General features: G+C 37.6%; 1 protein-coding gene across 4 annotated transcripts in view; it reads right to left on the reverse strand.

The window, feature by feature from the left end:
- The window catches only part of Ylpm1 (YLP motif containing 1), an 80,812-nt gene that overhangs the window by 41,072 nt on the left and 16,255 nt on the right, over window positions 1–23,485 (reverse strand). For 3 of the 4 annotated variants that reach the window (XR_010044751.1, XM_063240787.1, XM_063240786.1), the window contains exons 5-6: window positions 7,147–9,267; window positions 4,542–4,659 (exon numbers count right to left, since the gene is read on the reverse strand). Coding sequence is in view for 3 of the 4 variants with exons in the window: in XM_063240787.1 (XP_063096857.1) it covers window positions 4,542–4,659; window positions 7,147–9,267 (2,239 nt within the window). In the remaining variant the exon portion in view is untranslated. The remainder of the gene's footprint in view (window positions 1–4,541; window positions 4,660–7,146; window positions 9,268–23,485) is intronic. The other variant, XM_063240788.1, reaches the window with a different exon arrangement.

Here is a 23,485-nt window from a genome sequence, read left to right on the forward strand (position 1 = left end):
TGCTTAATAGCAAGTCATTAGGAAGGTACTGATTAATGAGACAGCATTTCATACCCACTAGAGTGATTATAATAAACAAAATTAACCAGTTTCTCAAAAAGTCAAATTTATATATGACCTAATAATTCTACTCCTAGGTATTCAATCAATAAAAATAAAAATATATCCACTCAAAGATTTGCACACAAATACTCATAGTAACCTTAAGCAGCAACCCAAATGTCCATCATCTAGTGAATGGATACGCACAATGTGGTATACCCATATAATGGAGATTATTTAGCAGGAAAAGGAAATGAAGTACTTATTCACGCTAGCATATGGATGAATCTTGAAAATTTGCTAAATGAAAGAAGCCAGACATTTACAACCACATGTTGTATGATTCAACTTATATAAAATGCTCAAAGTGGTTGCCACAGACTGGAGTGTTAAGAAAACAATCAAGATAAGTGTATATACAAACATACACACATCCCACTTCCCCAAAAGGAATGCAAATATTATTTATTTTAAAAAACAAAAAAATTGTCCTTAATATTACTCCCTTCCAGATACACAAACACAAAACATACCATACTCTTTCTTCTCTTTAACTGACTTCATTTCCTATGTCCCAGGCCCAACCCAAACCTAAACTTCTGTAAGTGGGGTCATGTCATTGGTTTAAAACAAAAACCAAAAAAAAAAAAAAAAAACAAAAACCAAAAATTAGGAAAGGGTTAGGGGAGAAGATGGGCAAAGGATAGAAAGAGGATGAGTAACACATAAAGGGTATAGTTGAATAGGAGGAATAACTTCTAATGTTCTATAGGACAGTGGGATAATTACAGTTGACAACTATCAATCTAGTATTTCAAAATAGCCAGTAGAGGATTTTTGAATGTTTCCAACCCAAAAACCTATAAATGCTTGAAGTGACAGCAATGCTAATTACTCTGTGAGCATTATATATATGTACAGAAATGTCACTGTGCTCCATAAAAAAGTAAAATTACTATCAATTTAAAATAAAAATACATTAAATATAAAAAACCTCCATAAATAATTCTGAGTTTTACCCTCTAATTAAGAAACTCAGCTATGAGCCATATTCCCACCTCTATAAACCTATCTTCTTCACAAATAACAGTAAATCTCCAAGGACGGAAACATATTCCAGAAACAAATTCTCCTGCAATGCAAAACATAAGAACTAGGAAACAAATGAACAAATTGAACAGGACACTCAGTAATCCCTCTAAGAGGGGGTGCACAGTTGTGGGCATGTTTACACTTGTTTTCTCAAAGCCAGTTTGCTCTTTGCAAGCCTGAGTCAAATACTTGTTTTCCATTTCTTAGTTCGCTGTTGGTGGTTTATTCTTTATTACAGCTATTTTAGACAGGCAATGTGCATTATTTATGTGTTTACTCATATATAGGCTTTGCTTCAAAACTAAACTTCATGAAAAAATGGATTTCACTAATATGTAAGGTATATAAATTAGTGGCTACTACAGACTGAAATGGTAGTTACCTAGAGCTAAATTTTTTATTAGGATAAGCACTTTAACATTTGTTAAGAAAATGTCAATATAGGACAGAGTTATTCTGTCTGGGGCACAGCTACTCAGGTTAAGTTTTAACTATCTGAAGACCTGTTGCAAGTACATCTATAAATAAAATAGAAAGTGTTTTCTTTATTCTATATTATTAGAGCAAAATATGAATCTGTGCTAGGCCTGGTGGCACATGCCTGTATCCAGCACTTGAAAGGCTGAGGCAGGAAGACTGGCAGCCTGAACTTCACAGTGAGACCCTGCCTCAAAAAGACAAAAAATGAAAAAGTAAAAAGGGCCGGGGATTTAGCTCAGCAGCATAAGTGCCTGCTTTGCAAGCGCATGGTCGTGAGTTCGATCTCCAGCACAAAAAAATAAATAAATATTTTATGCTGGGGATTTAGCTCAGCAATATAAGCACCTACCTGGCAACTGCTATGAACCATATTCCCAGTTGTTGTATGTATTAAACCTAAACTATACCTAAAAATTTGATTAAAAATAATCACCATGGCAGCATAATATAGAGTAGAACAGAAAAGAAGAGAATAGAGTATTGATAGTATAAAATAGATTAGAGTATAAAATAGATTAGAGAAGAGTAAAATGGACATGAGTTTGATCCTTGGTACCAAAAAGAAAAAGTAACATGCAGCAAGATGGAAAAATGTTTAGGATTTACTATGTAAATAAAGCAGCACTGTGGATTCATGATCTACAGCTTCTACTATTTGCCAACAGACATAGATTAAAAATACAGTTTGTACCCTGTGGGCTATTTAGAAGATACACTAGAAAAGAGACAATCAAAATATCTTATGGTAAAGTCTAGGCCAGGGTCTGGTACGAAATGTTATAGGGGTAAGAAGTAGGTGTGATAGTAATCATTGGGTTCTAAAACACAAGAATTAGCCCACTGAAGGAGGAAATAAGAAGAGAAAGAAAAAAAAACTCTAGGCCAGGCATAGTGGCATACTCCTGAATCCCAACATTCGAGAGACTGAAGCAGGAGCACTGTGAGTTCAAGGCCAGCCTTGGCTATATAGTGAGTTCAAGGCCATCTTGAACTGCATAACAAAACCTTGTTTCAAAAAGACAAAAAACAAAGCCAATAAACCCCAAAAAACTCAAACTGTAGGGTATGTTATTATATGTATTATACCTAAATACACCTCAAAATTTGATTAAAAATAACCATCGTGGCAGCATAGTATGGAATAGGTTAGAGAAGAATAAAATGGATGAAGATGACAAATTAGTGTGTTTCTGAAATAATCCAGGCAAGCACTAATTAAGACTAGAACTGAAACTGTAGGGAAGTGGAGAATAGAGAACACTGTATCTGACCAATATTAAAAAGACAGTAAAATGATGCTTTGATCTTGATTGTCCACTTGATTGGATCAACAAACACCTAGGAAATTAGTAAGCACAAAGCACACGTCAAGGTGTGTCTGTGAGGTTCCTTCCAGAGACACCTTGCATGTGGAACAGTAAAGTGATGGAGAAGACCTGCTCTGTGCCATTCAATAGGGCAGAGGCCTTGACAGAGCAAAAGCAGGAAGAGATCTATTAATACAGTGTTCTCTCCCCCTACCCTTTCCCTTTCTCCCTCATTCTCTTTCTCTGGCTGCCACAGGTAAGCAACTCTGTCCCACCATGATGCTTTTCCTTACAACAGGCCTAGAAATGACGGAGTCAAATTACCATGGACTGAAATCCATGTGCCAAAATAAATCTCTTTCATTTGATCTCTCTCAGGTACTTGTCACAATGGTGGACAGCTGAATAATATGTCTGAATATGGAGAAGCAGGACAAAGCAAATATGTAGGTCGATGTTCAGATTTTGAGTTATGGCCACTAAGTGATGGTGTGCGAAGACAAATGGAAATTAGCTCCATTATAAAGCATACTTAGTCTGATAGGTGACACATCCATGAGAAATGGATGCACATCAAAGTCAGTAGATAAGACTGGAGAGTGAACAAGAATCTAGTCACTGATGTCAACAACTATGTTTGAGTATGTATGTTAGACCACAGTGGAAAAGGATCTTGAAAAATGAAGAGTTAATTTGGTGAAATGGCTCAACAGTGGATTTTTCCTCCCTCATTGTGCTGTTTTATAATTATTTGCATGATAACATTTTAAAAGTCTATCACTGGCTTTCAGGTATAACAGTGATAAACAACAACAACTTCAAAGTAAAACAAAGGGAGAAACCAATCATTCAACTTCAACATAAATGGCTCTTTTTGTTTCTGCCTGGGACCCGGAGGTATGTACTGGGATTTGTGTGACCCCTCTTCCAGCTGAACCTATTGTCTAAAGAGGGAGAGAGCACTATGAAGCTCACATCTAGCCTGGCCTAAATAGGAAACAGGACAGCAGATATTTGAACACAAAAAATTACTAGAAGTTTTTATAATTCTGTGAACATGAAGTCACATAGTTCATTTGGTCTACTCATCAAAACCTGGGGAAAAAGTATTCCTTATGCATTTTAACCATATTTATTTTAATTAATTCATTCATTAACTGTCTTCTTGAGACACGGTTTCACTATGCAGTTCAGGCTGGCCTTGAATACTCAATGATTCTCCTGCTTTAGCCTCCCAAGTGCTGTGATTACACGCATGCACTATCACACCTGGTTAGATCATTTTTAAAGATGTTCAAAGATCAATCCAGGAATCATGGTGCATGCCTGTAAGCACAGCACTCAGGAGGCTGAGGCAGGAAAACTACAAACTGCAATGAGTTCAAGGCCACCCTTTGATAGTCATTTCAAGGTCAGTCTGAACTATAAAGCAAGACCCTTCTACAGCCTGTCTCAGCTATTCCCCATTCAAAGAAAGCCGTTCAACTGTCACTTTTACTTTCTTAAAGTGCACATTTTTATATGAAGAACTTTTATGCATGGTAATAAAATAAGGTCTGGCAATGTGTAAATACACAAAGCAGAAACTATTATATTTCCTGGTCATACATTTTCCCGTACCGGATACATCCCAGGTCTTGGTGTATTCTGCAACCTCGAGTCCTGGGGTGGGAGATGGTCAGCAATCTGTGGCTCAGACCCAAAGTCTTTCATCTTTTGAAGCTGCTCTTTCTGTTCCCTGTAAACAAATAAAATTACCACTGTATATAAAGCATGTTTACACCATTCCTATTGGACTATAATTAATACCAAACTTAAAAAGAGAGGGACCTGAAAACTTTTCTCTAAAATCCTCTGCAGTGACCAAACTGTACCTCTGGTATAACATCTGCTTGCTTTTATGGAGGTAATTTCATTAATCATCAAAGATTTATAAATAAAGTATTTATAATCTTATAATCTAAGAATAGATCCTACAACCTGCCTCAATTGACTATACTAATATTTTCCCTATTTATCATGATTTCTTTCATTCAATCAAAAGATTTGCTATATTTTTGATATTGATGAGATCAGAGGTCAAAAAATGGTGCTTTGAACTTTAAGCCTAAAAAGTCCTTTCAAACTTGGCTTTCACATCAGTTTTAAAAATTTAAACTAGCTGCCATTTTTTACCAAGCATGTAAATTCAGATATTAGGGCTGGGGGTGTAGCTCAGTGGTAAAGCATTTGCCTAGCATTCACAAGGCCCTTGATTTGAACTGAAACACTGCAAGGAAAAAAAAATTCAAAATTATTCCAGTGGGCCTTTTTTATCTTATGGTCCCTATGTAGATAGTGAGAAGTCTGTCAGTTTATACCTTTAAAAACATTTCGTATTCCTAAAGATTAATTATGTAACACTTTGGGTTTTTCTTTAAAAGCCTTACCAAATTCCTTTAATTTTTTCTTATGATACGGATTTTTTTGGTACCAGAAATCAAACCCAGGGCCTTGCACTTGCCAGCGGGTGCTGTGCTGCTGAGCTATTTTCCTAGTCCCTATGATACCAATCAAACATGATGTAACCTCTGTAATCTCTTTAGATTTTTAAATTTTCTTCTTAAATTTTGTTCAGCACAGTGATCTGAACAGACACAAAGTCGTAAGACTATTTTCTGCACCATATAAGTACTCCTTATATTCTTGACTTTATACAGATACAATATAACCTACTTGTACTCAACTATGACCAAGATTACCTATCACTTACTATAATTTAATTATGTTGATTCTGCCTAGAAACACCTTTAAAAAAAGGATAATAAAGAAATAGCATCTTTTATCCAGCATTTCAATTTTATCACAGATGAAAAAGAAATTTTTAAATGAAAAAGAAATTCTGGCAGCTTAGCAACACTAATCAGTTTGGTGTTCCCCTAAACAACACAGATTTTAGAGTCAGACAGACTGAATTAAAATTCTGAGTCTACTACCTATTTGCAAAGAAAACTTAACTGAGTCTTAGCATCATCCATGAAGTGTTATGAAATAGAAGCATCTGAGATAGCAGGACTAAGACAATACACACTAAGTTATTAGCACAGTGCCCAGCACAGAGTAGGTACGGATTAGAGATGCCTATAGTTTAAAAGTGAATAGCTAAATATTTGATGGCATGCTTTCTCATCTCCTTCATGAGCAATATAGGAAAAAATAAAAGCCTTAGGCTGTATTATGGACCAGAAAAACCTGTTTTGCTGCCTAACGCATCTGGTCTTTCATCTTTACCCATGATTACCTTTCCTCACATTTTGTTTTTTAGACTTCAAGCGTTAGTTACAAATTCAATTCATAGCATCCACAAATGCAACCACAAGTGAAAGAGAGACACAATACATTAGAATCATCAAAACCTAACCATTAATTTCTCAAAACCCTGCTAAGAAAGCTCACAATTTGTTACAGTCTCCTCAGTTCTTACCTCCGGGTATATAACTGCTTTAAGGATTAGATGAGTTATTGTATTCAAAGTATTTAGCGGGTCTCCTAGGCACAGTTACACATGCAGTAAACTGTTAGCTTTGTTATTGTTGCTACTACATGAGAAGCAGTGTGTAGACAACTTTTTACATAGTTGATTATAAGTCAAGGAATATAAACTCTATTCACCATCTCACAAAAAAAATAGCTCATTATACAGACACAAGTATCAACCTTAGGTGGAAATATCTGCTTCTAATTTTAAAGAAAAAGAAAACATCCCCCAGATGAAGTCTCAACCGACAAATCTAAGACTTTTCCAGATAAACCATTTTGAGCTGCAACAAAGAAAAACATACCACTTTCCAAAGTTATACCAAAGATTTGTGAATATGAAGCCTGTCATATCTAATACCATAGAACAAAACGTCTGTTAGGAAAAAAATACAGATTACATATAAGCACTGTGAAAGCCAGAGCCCTACAAAGTTGAAGTTTAACCCTTGAAACATGCACAGGCAAGGAACACATCTACAAAGGCCAAAGCAGCAATCAATTTGCACATCTCAGGGCACACATTTATAATTAGCAGCTCCTAAACACAAATACTAATCCCCAAACAGCACTGAATGATCAGAAACACAAACTGAAAGTACATGATAAAAACTAAAATGATTCCATTCAAATACATCGTATCACTTTAAAAAGAACAGTCTGAAAAGTGACTTCAACTAAAAGAAATGATCTTAAGGAGTAAACTTACCGAAGCATTTTCAGTTCTTGTGCAGCTTTCAAAATGATTTCGTGCTGCCTCTGACTGAGAACCATTACCCCTCCAAGGCCTTGGTCAGAGTCTAAATTTGCATCGGACCCCATAATTTCAGAGGAATGATGTGAGGAGGACATATGTTCCGCCATGGGGGAATGTCTATCCACATCAGATGGGTACCATCTGTCTGACAACCGTTCTCTTTCCCAGTCCAGTCTGTCCGGAACATAATCTCGCTTTTCCCGCCACGTATCTCCTCTTTCTGGATACTCTCGAATCCTCAACTCACCCCTATCACGGAAATCTCGATCATAACCATGGTCTCGATTTCTTTCTTCTCTCCATCTATCATCCCGATATCTATCCAAAGGTGGAAGAGGTGGGAGGGGTGGTAAAGGTGGAAGAGATGGAATATCCCGTTCACGAAACTGTGACTCTTGTTCGTCCACTGGTCTCCCATAATCTCTGTCCCACTCATTATCCAGATTTCTATCATACATATCCATGGGTCTTCCAATTCGATCTACATCCCTGTCCAAGTCCCTGTCCATTTCCCTACTGTAATCCTCATCCATATCCTGATCTCTCTCCCAATCATCCCACCAGGGGCCTCGCCTATCTCCGTCATGAGACCGAGATGGTGGTGCTGAGAACCGCTCCTCTCTGTTATATGGATCTACTGCATCATCTTGATAGTCACGCTCACACTCTCTCCAGTATCTCTCTCTATCCCAGTCATCAAGTCTTTCTCGTTCCATTGGAGCATTTCTGCCATCTAATGGGAACTCTTCATGCCCTCTCTCTTCGCCATGGTCCCACGGAGCCCTAGAAGGCTCATCTCGGTGATATGGATACATTTTCTCCCCACCATCTCCTGGTTCCGGTCTGAATGGACCTCTATCACGACCAAAATCTGGTCTGCCCAGTGCCCTTTCCCGATTGCCAGGCCCTCGAGGTGGACCCCTCTCCCTGCTCCCAGCTCTCCGGGGTGGTACCCTCTCCCTACTTCCAGCCCTTCGAGGGGGTCCTCTCTCCTGACTTCCAGCCCTCCGAGGGGGTCCCCCTTCTCGGCTGCCAGCCCTGCCCCTGTCCTGGCTGCCTTGCAGTCCACCTGGCATTTTTTCCCGACTGCTTCCCGGCCTCACCAACCCTCTGTCCCGGCTGCCTTCTCCTCTGCTCATCTTCTCTCGACTGTCTTCTCTTCTACCCATCATCTTATCACGAAAGTCTTCTTGTTTGACCAACCCAGGGCCTCGACTCACTGCCTGGCCTCGACCTCTGTTTACTAGTCCTTTATCCCGTGAGTCTTCCATTCTGCCTTGTGCAGGACCTCTGTAGGATGAGCTGCTACCTCGACTGCCTTCTAATCTATTATCTCTGCCATCTGGCCGAGGCAGTCCTTTATCTTGGTTGTTTTCTGAATGGGGCAGACCAATACCCAAAGGTTTAAAATCATTATCTGCAGTTAATGACGATGATGTTGCTACCGAGGTTTCTCCCTCCATGCCCCCCGTTTTTGAGGGAAAAGTAGATTGAGTAGGTAGAGGTTTATTTGCAAGGGATACAGGCTGTGTAACACCTTGGGTTTTGTCCATTTGAGTATCCATACTTTGAGAATTCTGGTCCCAATCTGAAGTCTCTATGAGCCCTTCCGAGACTTCGCTTTTAGGTGGCTCTTGTTGAGAGTCGCTTAGATTCTCATTTGACTGAGCCGCCTTGGCATCCTTTATATCTGCAGCAATGGGAAATGTAGCTGATTGCATTTTAAAATTCTTCTGCTGGTTACTACTGGTGTCTGCTAATGAGTCTTTGTTTCCTGAAAGAGGTTCTGCTTGTGACTTAGCTTGCTGCTGATGTTGCTGTCCAAAAGTTGGTTTGGGGCCTTTCCACTGTGTTCCACTCTGTCGAGGACTTAGGGATGTATTGGGGGTAATATAAAATTGAGATGCTGGCCCCCGGGGAATCATTCCCCATTTGCCTTTAGTGCCCTCTGCTGGGTGACCTTCATATCTGGGTCTTGGCCCATCGGGGCGATTTCCTTCAAAACGAGGCCCTTTGGGTCTCGGTCCTTCACACCTTGACCCTAAATCCTCAAATCTTCGAGGACCATCAAATCTACAAGTAAAACAAAAGATATTACTCAAGACAGTAAAGCAGAAAAGGAAATTCTCCATGTAAGAATACAGAAGGCATTCTTGCCTTAGAATTTGTTTATAACAATGACTCTTCCAGTCATTAAACAAATCCTGTCATCTGTATCTTGGAACCAGTATGTTAAGGTGGCAGTGCTCAGAAGGTCTTAGGACAGGTTTTAAATCATGTCAGCATTATCTAATTCACTTCAACACATCTCCTGCAGCAAGTCACTGAATTATTAAAAAAAAAGCAATTATAAATATTCTGCTTTGATAGCCAGAAAAAACAGAAGAAAATTAACAAATTCCAAAACTCTAAGAGTACTTTTGAATTGAAAACCTAAGTATGAAACAAAAATCAGGACAATTATAAACACTGTTGGAGCTAGCACTGATCTTGATTAATTGACAAAAGTTAAAACAACAACAAAAACAAAAATGAAAACAAAAAACAAACCAGCAGCTATATCATAAGACTGGGTTCTGACACGCTGAGAAAAAATCCAGGCAAAGATGCTTGTTTTATGGACTCACACACGCAATGAAAACACATTTAGTGCAAGCTGTCAGGCTCTGTACACCACCTAAGAAATATGTGAATAAGATGTCACCTGTGCCCTTAAAGGCTTTATAATAAGGTGGAAAGAGAATTTAGAAATACGTGACAACAGGTGTAATGGTTAAAGTCTATCTGTGTACAAAAGGGTAACAGGAGAAAATGGCCAGCTCCATCTGGGCAGAGGAGCACTGTTCAGGAAAGGCTTCACACAGAAGAAAATGCTTCAGTTGCATCTTGAAAAACATTCTCTGAAAGCAGTTGCTGAAGTGTGTTGGAGATGAGAGGAATATGGTGGCGAGGGCACATCAGGCTAAAGAAGCAATATAAGGAAAGGCATAAAAACACACACCATCGTAGCATGTTCGGAAGCTCAAGTAGTTTATTTAGCATGGCCAGTGCAAAGGGAAGAATACTATGGAGAGCTGGAAAAAAGAGTGGAAAGGCAGAACACGAAGAAATACGGGAAAGAGGCAGGTAACCATCAGTGTCGTCAAGATCTTGTATGCCTGGTGTGGCAGAGACTACTGCTCCTCACTCCTCCTTTTTCTACAAGTAATAAATTGCCCATGTTTTTAGCTGGGTCCTTTGACTAGAGACTTTTCCAACCTCTCTTGCAGCTAGAACTTGTAGCTAATGGACTAAGAGTGAAAATGATTCACGCACCCTTCTGGGTTGTCCTTATGAAGGAAAGGCCACATTCTTTTTTTGTTCATTTGAGACAGGGGCTCAATATAGAGTTTAGGATGGTCCTGAATTCTCTATGTAGCCCAAGTTGGCTTTGAACTCAAAGTGATCCTCCTGTCTCAGTCTCCCAAGTGCTGGGATTACAGGTGGGTACCACAACATCCAGTACCATTTCTTTTTTCATGATGACTCTGACATAGTAGTGAAGCATCTTGGCCATGTAAATACGGGCAACAGAGTAAGGAACTTAGGTTTCTGAGCTACCACACAAATCCTGAGAGAATAAATTTATTAAAGCCTTCTATATTTTGCTCTGTTACAACAGATGAATTAATCCAGCCAGTTAAAGAGTTTGAAATTATAAGCACTGAAGAGTCACCAAATATGATCTACCAACAATTGCTTTAGTAGAATAGCAAACGAATAAGGAGAAGAGTTCTAAGATTACTTCTACACTACAGGCAACTGAGGCAACATCTATTCTGTGGCAGTGATTAATAGGATATAGAAGAGACATTAAAATGGGTAATGTGAAAGACAGCATGACTTTGTAACCAGTAGGAATAAAATAATCATGGAAAAAAGCATTTATGATTCCAAGGTTTCTGACTTAGGTGACTAAAGAAACAGCTTGATTCCTTTTATGCTTTTAATGAGACCTATGAAAAAGTTTCATTGTCTGGGAAATCAATCAAGAGTAATCGAGGTTCTGCAAACTCTTTTTTTTTTTTTTTTTTTAATCAGTAGCAGGGATCGAACTCATGACGGCCTGCTTGCAAGGCATGCGCTTATGCCGCTGAGCTAAATCCCCAGCCCCTTTGAAGTTCTGCAAAATCTTTAGCTCCATCCCTGTGATTTTAGGCTTTGCTGGTCAAAAGTCTTAGTTTCAAAGACAAGAACACTTTCATTAGAGAACACAACACAATAATGATTTTATTAAACTGGATGAGTATGGCAAACAGGTAAAAAGGAGTATGTATGAAATGTAAGAGGTCCTTTAGGACATCTAGTACTTCCATGCCTTATAGCCAAAGTCAATGGGTACTGCACCCCTGTAATCAGTAGCGGTTTCAAGTTTAAGGCCAGCCTAAATAGTGAGACCCTGACTCAAAAAGACAGGAGGGAGAGAGGGAGAGAGGGAGAGAGAGGAAGAGGGAGAGAAGGGGAGAGGGGAGAGGGGGAGGGGGAGAGGGGAAGAGAGGGAGGGAAGGAGGCAGCGAGAGGGAGAAAGGGAGGGAAGGAGGGAGGGAGGGAGAAGGAGAAAGAGAGAGGGAGGGAGGGAGGGGGGGGAGAGAGAGAGAAAGAGAGAGAGAGAGAGAATCTAAAATTCTATTAAGTCCCAGAAAGAAAAGAAAGGAAGAAAAAACCAAAAACTAATGAAAAAATAGCTCAAAGAAATTTCCAAGTAAAGAGACTTTAATTTCCAGCTTGCTAGGGCCCAGCACAATCAGTACAACTAATAAAACAAACAAACAAACAAATCACTGTGAAATTTCACAATACTACGGAAAAAAAGTTTGGAGGAGGTTGGGATAGTAATTAAACCAGGAAAAAAATCAAAACATCACCATAGCTAATTTTTTTAACCATAGCTATTCTAGATGACAGAAAAAACAAAAAAAAAAACCAACCAAACAAACAAAAAAAACCAGAACAATGAATCCAAAGCCCTGAGTTCTAATATTCAACTTCAATTTCTACTGCCACACTATTAGTCAAGTATGGAATAAGGAACACCTACCTAGACAAGTATAAGAAACTTTCAGACATGTGAAGACTCAAAAAATCTACTTCCCACCCATACTTTCTTAGCATGCTATTAGAGTACGCACTTCAGGAAAAGGAGGCATTACACTCTAATAGGAAGCCATGAAATTCAATAAACTCTACTCTAAGCTCTGAGAACAGTCAAGGGAAATATAGTAAGGACCATACAAAAGATCTGCAGAGCAATCAAGCAGCCAAAGAATGTGTGACTTCAGAGAAAGAAAGAACCTTTCTGCCAACCCCAATGAAAAAAGAAGATGGTACTTTCCGCAGCAGGAATGGAGGACTATTTTAAAGAAGAAATTGCAAAAAGCAAGCGTGCTAGAAATTCTAGAAAAGTTATTGTTTGAAAGAAAATAATCACAGTACACTATTTAACTCTATAATAAACATGTATAAAGTAATGTAAAAATCAATGAGTCATAAAACTGTTATCAATATATTAGGCAGACAGATTTGGAGAGTAAGACATAAAACTTTTCAGACAGCAAATATCTAAAATGTATACATCAACCTAGGCATGGTGGCTCACACCTGTAATCCCAGCATTTGGGAGGCTGAGGCAGGACTGTCATGAGTTTGAGACCAGCCGGGGCTACACAGTGACTTCAAGGCTGAATGAAGTGTAAGTAAAGAAGGGAGCAGCATGCTATTTGGTGTTTAGGAAACACATCAGTGAATCTGGGTAGTGGGTGGCCATTTTGCTGGGTGGGCTTTAAAAACCATGTAAACACATTACTTTGATAAAAATGTAATATGTATTTCTTTAGCAGTCACAAATGTAATATGTATTTTTTTTAACAGTCGTTAACAGAGATTAGTCCTCATCAGGAGAAGAGTGAGCACAGTGGCTGGGTATGGTGGAGTTCGCCTGTAATCCTACCACTTGGGAGGCTGAGGCAGGAAGACTGCTGCAATTTCAAGGCCAGCCTGGAATACACACTGAAACCCTGTCTCAAAAAACAACCAGGTCACTGGGTTCTTGCTTACATGGTGGCTTACCCTCATGCTACAGGGTATACTTTTCCTTGGCTCAAACCCACTCTGCAGAGCCTGTTTTTCTACCTATAGCAAAATTTTGTTACTGTTAAAAAACACAAATGAACAAACAAGCATGGTAAGTAAAAGTAAGAGCTAGGAGGAAGTTTTATTGGGTCTGACTGCCTTGTTTCTCTGAGGCAGGAGTCCAAATTAAGGATATAAAGTGAAATTACAGTTTGCTGAGGCTGAGAAAGCAGCAACAGAGAAGACGGTCTATGCAAAGCAGCGAAGACCTGACAGCTCTCAAGGGCAAAGGGGAGGAGCTCACGGAGGCATTAAATCATAATGACAGAAGTGGAGACCACGTTCACAGAGAGAAAGTGGGCTGTTTTGGAGCTCGTAATTGTCTGGTCCCTTTTCTTTCCTTTTGTGGTACCGGGGATCAAACTTAATACCGTGAGCTTGCAAGGCAGGCGCTTATGCAGCTGAGCTAAATCCCCAGTCCCATGGTCCCTTTTCTTGAAGTTACAATTCTTAATTCCAAGTAACCATAATAATAATACTTTAGATCACAAAAGCTGTATAAAATCATCTGCTTTAATAAATTATTGTGATTAGACAAGATTATTTTTCACAATATCCAAGAATCAGGTGAGAAATCTCATCGCAATATTACCTAGTAGCATCACAAATTCTGAGTATGAACATGCTGCTATTCTAAACTAAATTGTGAATCCCTTGAGAAGTTTACCCATGACTGATGTCTTGGCATAGATAACATCTCTTGAAAACTTGCTAACCATTAGGTACTATGTTAGAGTTAGAAAGAATAATATCTAACTTCAAGAACTGACAGTCCACTGAGACAAACAGATCAACAATCAGAACAGAATTCAAGACACATGGGTCACACCTGCCTTGCTAACCACCGAGCTCCTGTGGGACTACTGGAGTCCCAATACACAACTAGTGAAACGCCCCAGGGCAGGAAAAATAGAAGTATGAAACAAAAAATGGCACGAAGAGGACTCCAGACAAAGAGAAGAGCATGGGTGAGCGCATGGATGAGAAACAGAGGAAAGGACAAAAAGAGGCACTAATGGGGAACAGATAACAAAAGAATATGGCAGAAGCGCTGATAAAAGTAATAAAAAGGCAGAGTATTTTACTTTCAGATGAACTGATAACAGTTTTATTTTTATAGCAGGAAACTGTTGCAAATATTTGAAATACACTTTCGATACCACACATACCAAGGCAAGTATTTATCACTGTTGTTTTCCAATTTCCAAAACTCACAGATGTTACAAAATGAGAGACAATCAAAACCTTTTTCATTGATAAAAGAGCTTTTAGGCCTTTGGAATAAATTTATGAAGAGGAAACTCATAATAGAAACAAACCATTTCAATAGCAATATGATAAAATGCTACGACCTTTAATATACATAACAACTTCTATTTGAAATATAGTAAAAACATAGTATATATTCACTAAACACAGTTATAAACATGCGTGCACTGTGACACATTGGTTAGATGAAAAGGAAAACATCTGAAGTATAAATATTTAGAAAAATTTTGTTGATAGTTAGTGTTCCATAAATCCCTACAAAATAAAAACTTTATGCTGGGCATAGTGGCACATGCCTGTAGCCCCAACACTCAGGATGTTGAGGTCAGCCTGGAGTACATAGTCAGACCTTGTCACAAGCAAGCAAGCAAACAAACAAAACCTAGGTATAAAACTATCTAGAACTAGAATTTTAAAATTTGTTCTAAAATTTCCAAATGAAGTATAAAGACCTAAATGGTATAATGAAATACAAACATCCTTAAGCAAGACATTGTCTGTATCACTGTATTTGTATCATCAAGCCATGGGAATTATAAGATACCAAATTCTGGAATCAAACTGCTTCCTTTTATCTTCTTGTAAAATTAATGCCTGTTTTCTATTGTCCAGAACCAAGGTCCTAGAATAAAAATTCCCAAAGACAAGTAATCACTATAAATATGAATAATCATGACAAACAGGAACAAAAGCTATAGTGTTCCTAGTAGCCTAATTTTAATTCTAGTAAGACAATTATACAAAGAGGTATATGATTCTAACCTTAAAACCAATCAACAACTTTGATATTATTAAGATATCAATTATTTCTCAAAAAAGTCAACAGATTCTGTATAACGCTCATCAAAATTCCAGCAGGTTTTTAAAAACTGAGAAGATGATTCTAAAGAAAATGATCAAGACAAACTATTGCGATGGGCCAAATATTGTCAAGAGTAGTTTGTACAATTTTCTAAGGATTAAAGAGAGGGGAAAAAAATTGATAAGGACCAAATGTGGTCAACAAAGCATAAAATTATTTACCATATGGTCCTTTCCAGAAAAACTAATTCCTGATCTAGAAGCCCAGACGTGGAGAATTTACAGTGACAGCTATCAAGATTATAAAACCATAGTAATTAAAGCAGAGTGATACTGTTGCAATGATAAACAAATAGACCAAAGGAACTGAAACCAGAAACAAACATTAGATACCTGATTCATGATGGAAACACTGTGCAAGAGTAGGGAAGCAAGGCCTTTCAACAACTTAGGCTGGAGTCAACTGCACCGCCACACGGGAAACAAAGAACCTAGATCCTTTTCTGGCACCATATCTTATTGAGTGTTAATTTAAAAATAAAAGGTTAAAGCAAAAAAAAATTAAAAATAAAAATAAAAGAATAATGTGTTTATGGTCTTGGAGTTTTCTAAACAATATATAAAAATGTGCTAATTTTAAAGGAAAAGGTTAAAAACTAGTCATTAAGTTAAAATCAAGAATGTCTTTCTATTAATCAAGAGATCCTATTAACCCTTAGAATTGATCAAAGTGGGCTGGGGATACAGCTCAGTGGCCCAGTGCCTGACTGGCAAGCGTGAGGTCATGAGTTAGATCCCTGGTACCCAAAAAAGAAAAAAGAAAAAAAGAAAGAAAAAGAATTGATCAAGGTTTACCAGATCCAAAAAGTTTCTAAAAAAATGTTTTTTAAGGCTGGGCATGGTGACACATGCCCAGCACCCAGGAGGCTGAGGCTGGAAGATTATTGCAAGTTGCAGGCCAGCCAGGACTTCAAAGTGAGTTAAGGGCCAGCCTGAACTGCATAGGGAGACCCTGTCTCAGAAAGACAAAAACAACAACAAACCTGTTTTTTGACACAGAATGTTTTTTCTTTTCTTTTTTTTTTTTTTTGGTACCAGGGATTGAACTCATGATCTCGAGCTTGCCAGGCAGGCACTTGTGCCACTGAGCTAAAACCCTGGCCCTAAAAACCTGTTTTTAAAAACAAACCAACATAACCACCACCAGTTTAGGTTCTTTTTGTTTGTTTTGTTGAGATACGCCTGTTGTATAGCCCAGGCTGGCCTTGATATAAAGGCAAACCTTCTGCTTCAGCTTCCCATGTGCTCCCAACTGTGTGCCACCACTTTTGGCAAGTTTTATTTGTAAAGACAGATATTTCATGATTTCTTCTTACAGGTGTACTGAAGAAAAAATATTTAATTTTAAAAAATAAAAGAGCCAGGCGTGGTGGCTCATGCCTGTAATCCCAAGCACTCAGGAGGCCGAGGCAGGAGGATCATTGCAAGTTCAAGACCAGCCTGGGCTACAAAGTGAGCTCAAGGCCAGCCTGAACTGCATAGCGAGACCCTGTCTCAAAAAGACAAAAAATATATCTTGCAATTACCGTCTGGGTGCACTGAATCCTTTCATAAACCTAAGATTAATTAGGGGATGTTAATGATTTTTCCCTTCGATCTTTTGTTTTTTGTTGTTGAACTGGCAGTGATCCTCCTGTCTCAGCCTCCTCAGTGCTAGGATTATAGGTGGTATCACCATGATCAGCTCTCAATAGATCCTGAAACATTCAGTAAATTTCCTTACCCTAGAACTCATTATTACTCAGCATTTATGCATTAAAAGATTAAAAGAAGGAGACAACAAAAAAATAATTAAACTGTCTAAAAGGAAGAAACAATTGCCATCACTTTCACATCGCTCAAAACATTGCAGTCTGCTTTGGGCCTTCACTGAAAACAAGGACTATGTACTGTAAGCATGTATTAAAAAATAAAGAAAGAAAACTAATAGAGAAAGTTGTTTTAGAATTATTAGAATAAAAAGAAATGCAAGGCTGGGGATGGTGGTATCCACCAGTTACCTTGGCATGCCAGAGGCTGACACAGGAGAATCACTAAGAATTCCAGGCTACGCAGGGTTCTATACTAAGTTCAAGGATACAGAGCAAGACTTCATCTCCAAAGAAAAAGTACAGAGACAACACCATTCTAAGCTCTCAAAGTGATGTCAAATTCGTACGATAAATGAAATCTAAAATGATCAACTACGAGTCCTCAGATAAATACTCTCAAACTAAAGATTTGGTGAGCAGGCCAGAGATACAGCTCAGTGGTACAGTGCCTGCCTGGCAAGCACCAGGTCGTGAGTTTGAGCCCTGCTACAAACAACAACAACAAAACCAAAAACAAACAAAGATTTGACAAGCAAACAATGCTTTTAATTTTTGTTAGTTTGGTTTGGTTTTTGCAAACAGGATCTTACTATGTAGTCTGTGCCAGCCTTAAACTTGCTAAATAGCCCAGGATGCCCTTTTAAGTGGCAAACCTCCTGCTTCTACCTCCCGAGTGCTACAATTAAGCATGTGCCACAATGCCTTGCTGCAAAATATGTATATACATATATGCATGTATGTATGTATATACATATGTATACAAACACACATATAATTTTTTGGCAGTACTGGCGACTGAACCCAGGGCCTTACACACACCAGGCAAACACTCTACACTACTGGGTTATAGCTCTAGTCCATGCAAACAATGTATTTTAAATGACAGAAGAAAATGTAGTACAGTTATCCCCTTAGCTATTAAACAGGAAATACTTACATTGTGGCAAGATCTGTACATCTTTATTTACTAAAATAATGTATAATACAAATTATTTCATTTTTTGTGATGCTTATGTGTCACAATTTACTTGCTGCAAAGTAAGTACATTACTTTCAATTTTTTTTTTTTTTTTTTTTTTGTACCAGGGATCAAACTTGTAACCTCATGCTTGCCAGGCAGGGGCTTATGCCACTGAACTAGATCCCCAACCCTGACTCTCAAAATGTTAAGTAATTTTTCACTATCTTTAAAATTTTTCTGTAACATTTAAAAATTGAAAACAAAAAGAATCTGCTGGGCATGGTGGTGCATGGCTATGATCTCAGAACTTGTGAGGCTGAGGCAGGAGGATCACCATGAGTTCAAGGCCAGCCTGCATTACACAATGAGACCCTGCCTCAAAAAAGTAAAATAGAATAAAAATAAGCCCTTTGGACTTAGATGGTAAATGTTAGCAACTACTTTCTGATATACTGAGGATTAAACTAAAAGTGCCACGAATGAGAAATCTGTGACTAAAACACTGATGGTTAAGAGTTGTAACCTGACGCAATCATTTTGGAAATCTGCTTAACAATATGTGTCAATGTAGAACATATACAGACCTTATGATCAAACAATTCTAATCCTTTAAACAGATTGTGGTATAGTCATACAATGGAATATTGTACAGAAACAAGAATGAACAAACTACTATAACACAAAACATGGATTATCCTCATAATACTACAGTGCCAAATGAAAGATGCCAGGCTCAAAAAAGTACATATACAATCATTCCATTCTATACATGTAATATATCTAAACAAAATTAAGTATACATGCACCACAAAAGAAATACCCAGCACATAGCAGCATTTTTCACAATAATCAAAAAACATCAATGACCATCAATATCAGAAGGGATAAACAAATTATCATGTATTTATACACTGTAATATTATATAGGAATGAGATCTCTGCACATAACATGGATGAATCTCACAATAATACAGTATCATGTGAAAAACACTCAAGAGTATTACAGTACTATATCATTAATATAGAAAGCAAAAACCGGCATTCTACGGTATAAAATGTCAGTATAGTTACCTTTGGCGTGGAAGGAAAGTGAGAAGGGAGATGAGGCTTGAACACTAGTAACTTCTATCTTTTTATCTGAGTAGTGACAACATGACTGTACTTTCTTTGTAAAGACTCACTAAATTATATCTTTTTTTTGGTCTTTTGAGACAGGGTCTCGCTATGCAATTCAGGTTGACCTGGAGTTCACTTTGCAGCCCAGGCTGGTCTTGATTCTCCTGCCTCAGCCTCCAGAGTGCTACGATTACAGGACTCTGCCACCATGCTCAGCTACTAAATTATATCTGAAAAGTTTGTGCTACTACTCTGTATGTTATCATTAAACTACAAAGTTTTATTACTAAAAAGTAAAAGGTTTGGGGAACTAAACATCCACAGATATGACAGTTAATTGCAGCAATAGTTGTTTTCTGGAAGACCTGGTGAATCTCATTACACACAAACACAGTGCCAAAACAGCAACCCAGATGCTGAGCAATGCAGTATGCTACTAATATTTGATGCAGTTTTGATGCAGTTTTGTCACCTGGCTTTCTGGAAATCATTTAGAAAGCAGCCTGCATCTGGCTTTTGCAAAAGTTCAAAGCAATTTACAGTATTTATTTTGCTAGGTCTCAGCCTATAGTTCAGGCTGATCTTAAACTCATGGCAATCTTCTTGTCTCAGCCTCTGGAGTACTGGAATTACAGACAATCGCCACCACATCCATTTATAGTATTTTACTTTAATACCATATTACTGATAAATCAGTTGTGTTCTTAATTCTTGTTTTTCTAACTAGTTTTATTTCTAAAAAAGTAGTCTATGCCAGTCATGTTTACAGGAAAATCTGAGTTGAACTAATAAAGAAAGTTCACTAGTTACCGTAATAGTGTGAAACATTCTTACTTCAGTATCTAGTCTCTTTTAACTGGTTACTTGTATATATAAATTATTATAGATTTATATAAATATGTAAATAAACATATATATTTATATATAGAACTAGCAGAATATATAGTCTGCTAAAAAATGTATACACATTTCAGGAAAAGAAAAATAGTATATATATATATATATATATATATATATATATATATATATTTTTTTTTTTTTAAACAGATGGTGTTGGTATCATTTTCCTATAGAGTTCCTAGAGGATATGATATATCACAGAAAACCACTATACTGCTGGCCTTTAGAGAAGAAACTGAAGATACATATGCCGTAATCTCAGTGACCAAGGTTACCAAAGTAGCAGTTTACCATACTAATAAATGTCTGGAAGCTAGTGGCCACCACTTTGAGCACCTTGCAACTGTAGAGGCCAAAGGCCTCTTAATGCCTTAATCTCATGATATTTAGTGTTACCAAGATTTTTCTACTTCTGAAGTGTATAAACATTTTTTGGTGCTTAGTCTCTCTCTCTGGTAAAAAGTAAAGATATGCATTAAGTCTTATAAAAAATCAACTAAACAAAAAATAAATAGGTTCAGAGTGAGACGATCGAGTTTAATGTGAAAAAGGGCTGGGAAATCAAACGTTAAGCTCAACAAGAGTCAAAATTTAAATGAGTGCTGACCAAAACAGATAATGCTTACAAGCACCTTATTTATAATGAAGATGGGCCTACGGTCTTCTGCATCTACATAAGCATTTTTTCTCAAGAAATTTAACAAAAAATTAGCCCTCAAAGAATAGTGAGCAGTAGAGCAGATGGAGGCTAGAAACAATGATAATGTAAGGAAAAAACAAAAACAGAAATCTGAGTTTATGTACGTAACGGGCAGTCTAGGAGGTAAGACCAGGTGATGAGATATGAGGGGAGTTACTACACAGCTTACTGATACGCACACTGAAGAGGAGGAATAGGAGACTTTATTATGTGTTGCTCCACACAGCAGATCTAGAATCTATAGGTAAAAGTTACAAAAACACATTTAGGTGCAATGCAAAAAACAAACTTTCTATGAAAGTATGGCCAATATTTAAGAGTCTATTGACTCATGCTGGGTGTAGCACGACACACCTGTAATGACATCATCCTGACAGGCAGAGGTAAGAGGAATGCAAGTTCCAGCCCAGCCTAGGCAACTTAGTGTGATCTTGTCTTGAAACTGTTTTTAATTAAAAGAGCTAAGGATGTAGGTTCAGTGAAAAGGCTCTGGGTTCAATCCCCAGTACCACACTTGTACATGCACGCATGGACATGCACATATACACACAAGGTTCATCAACTGCTTCCCACAGAAAGCAAAAAGGATTTAAAGTAGACCAGAGGGCCAAGGGTTCTAATCTTCTTTAACCATTTACTAGCTATGTTATCTGAGGCAATTTATCTATACCTCTCCAAATCTCAGTTGTCTTTATCTATTTACCTCATGATATCACTGAGAGGAATAACTAAGGTGATACACAGAAGATCCAGCGTGACAAACTAAAATGCAACACAAATGTGAATTGCTGTAGAGAGGTATTGTAACAGATCATCGCTAAGATCCTTCCAGCACTGCGATTATTAACTGTACCTTTGAGGTTACAAAAAAATTAAATACTAAATTTACAAAGCCAAGATTTGGTATGCAAAGAGAGAAAATACCAGTATGATAGAAATCCAAGAAACAGGAAATATATACATTTCATGAAGTGTTTTGAGAATGTACTTCTCTGATAGCAAATTAGTCTGCAGATCTAAAAGGCAAGGCTCAATACTAATTCAAACCATCACGATGAGACACTTGCTAAATAAATCAAGATTACAAATGTATTTGTAATCACTGACAGCATGAATCTGAATCCTAACATTAAACACAGTGCTTACATACTGTTTCTGTTTCGGGAACCTTTCTTGACGTAGGTTCACACTCTCAGCTATCTGCTCCTGACTTAGCAAGTTACCTATTAATTCAACTCTAGTCTGTGAAAGGTAAATGTGGAATAAATGGTAGTTCACAGGTGGTTGAGAAGACTCCCCTGAGATTATAAGGCATGTAAAGTCTCTTAAAAAGGTACACAGAGGAATTCATGTTAATTACACCTAACTCTCATAACTTTATTTTGTATGGCATTTTGTACAATACTGTTTTCAGAACTTTGAATTAGGGAACAAACACAACTTTTCAAATGTTAAAATAAAGGGGCCAGGGATTTAGCTCAGCAGCATAAGTGCTTGCCTGGCAAGTGCAAGGTCATGAGTTTGATCCCCAGTACTAAAAACAAACAAGCAAATAAAAAAACTGACTTGGCCAAATGTTAAAATAAGATTTAACTTTAAAATGATGATATAGGTCCATAGGTATTGAGATAGAAAGCTAAACAATAGACATATGGAAAAAGCAAATTATAAGACAATACACTCAGTAAAATTCTATGTTTATGATGGAGTTAAGTAACTCACTTTTTTTTTCTATTTTTTAAAAATGTCTGAGTTTTATATAAGAACTATGGATTTCTATTACCATTTCCAACTAGGGAAAAAACTGATTTGGAAATGTTTTTGTATGGGAATACTATTATTTAGGTCAACTTGGGGAGAAAAATACATTACTACCAAGTTGGAAAAATGAATCTAGTATTTTTAAGAATGTAAGCAGAAAAATACTTAGAGATTATACAAATTTTTCTTTTTTTTTTTAATCGGTACCAGGGATCGAACTCACGACTGCCTGCTTGCAAGGCAGGCACTTATGACGCTGAGCTAAATTCCCAGCCCCACAAATTTTTTTTTTCTAAATATGTCATTCACAAAAAACACATCTCCCTAACTGAGGAAATGTAAAGCATGTAAACTCCAAGAGAGCAGGGATTATTTTTTTGAGACAGGGTTTCACTGTATAGTTCAGGATAGCCTTGAGTTCATTATGGAGCCCAAGATGGCCTCAAACTCAACAGTGATCCTCCTGCCTCAGCTTCCTGAGTGCTGGGACACTATAGGCATGCACCACCATTCCTGGCTAAGGGTAGAGATTTCAGCTTTGATATAGTATTGTAAGCACAAAGCAAGAATTTTAAAATGATAAATAGTAAATATTATTTCTGAAGCTAAAAAGTCAAAAAATGATAAGCATTACTCTAAAACATACTTCCATTCTGGGCTGTACATATTGTATAGGATAAAAGTCACATCATAGAAATGGGGCATTACCTTTTTTAGATGACGTTATGTCACTTCTTATTAGCC

Source organism: Cavia porcellus, unplaced genomic scaffold (assembly GCF_034190915.1).
Source record: "Cavia porcellus strain 051 isolate PalLab524CR breed Dunkin Hartley unplaced genomic scaffold, mCavPor4.1 scaffold_31, whole genome shotgun sequence".
NCBI lineage: Eukaryota > Metazoa > Chordata > Mammalia > Rodentia > Caviidae > Cavia > Cavia porcellus.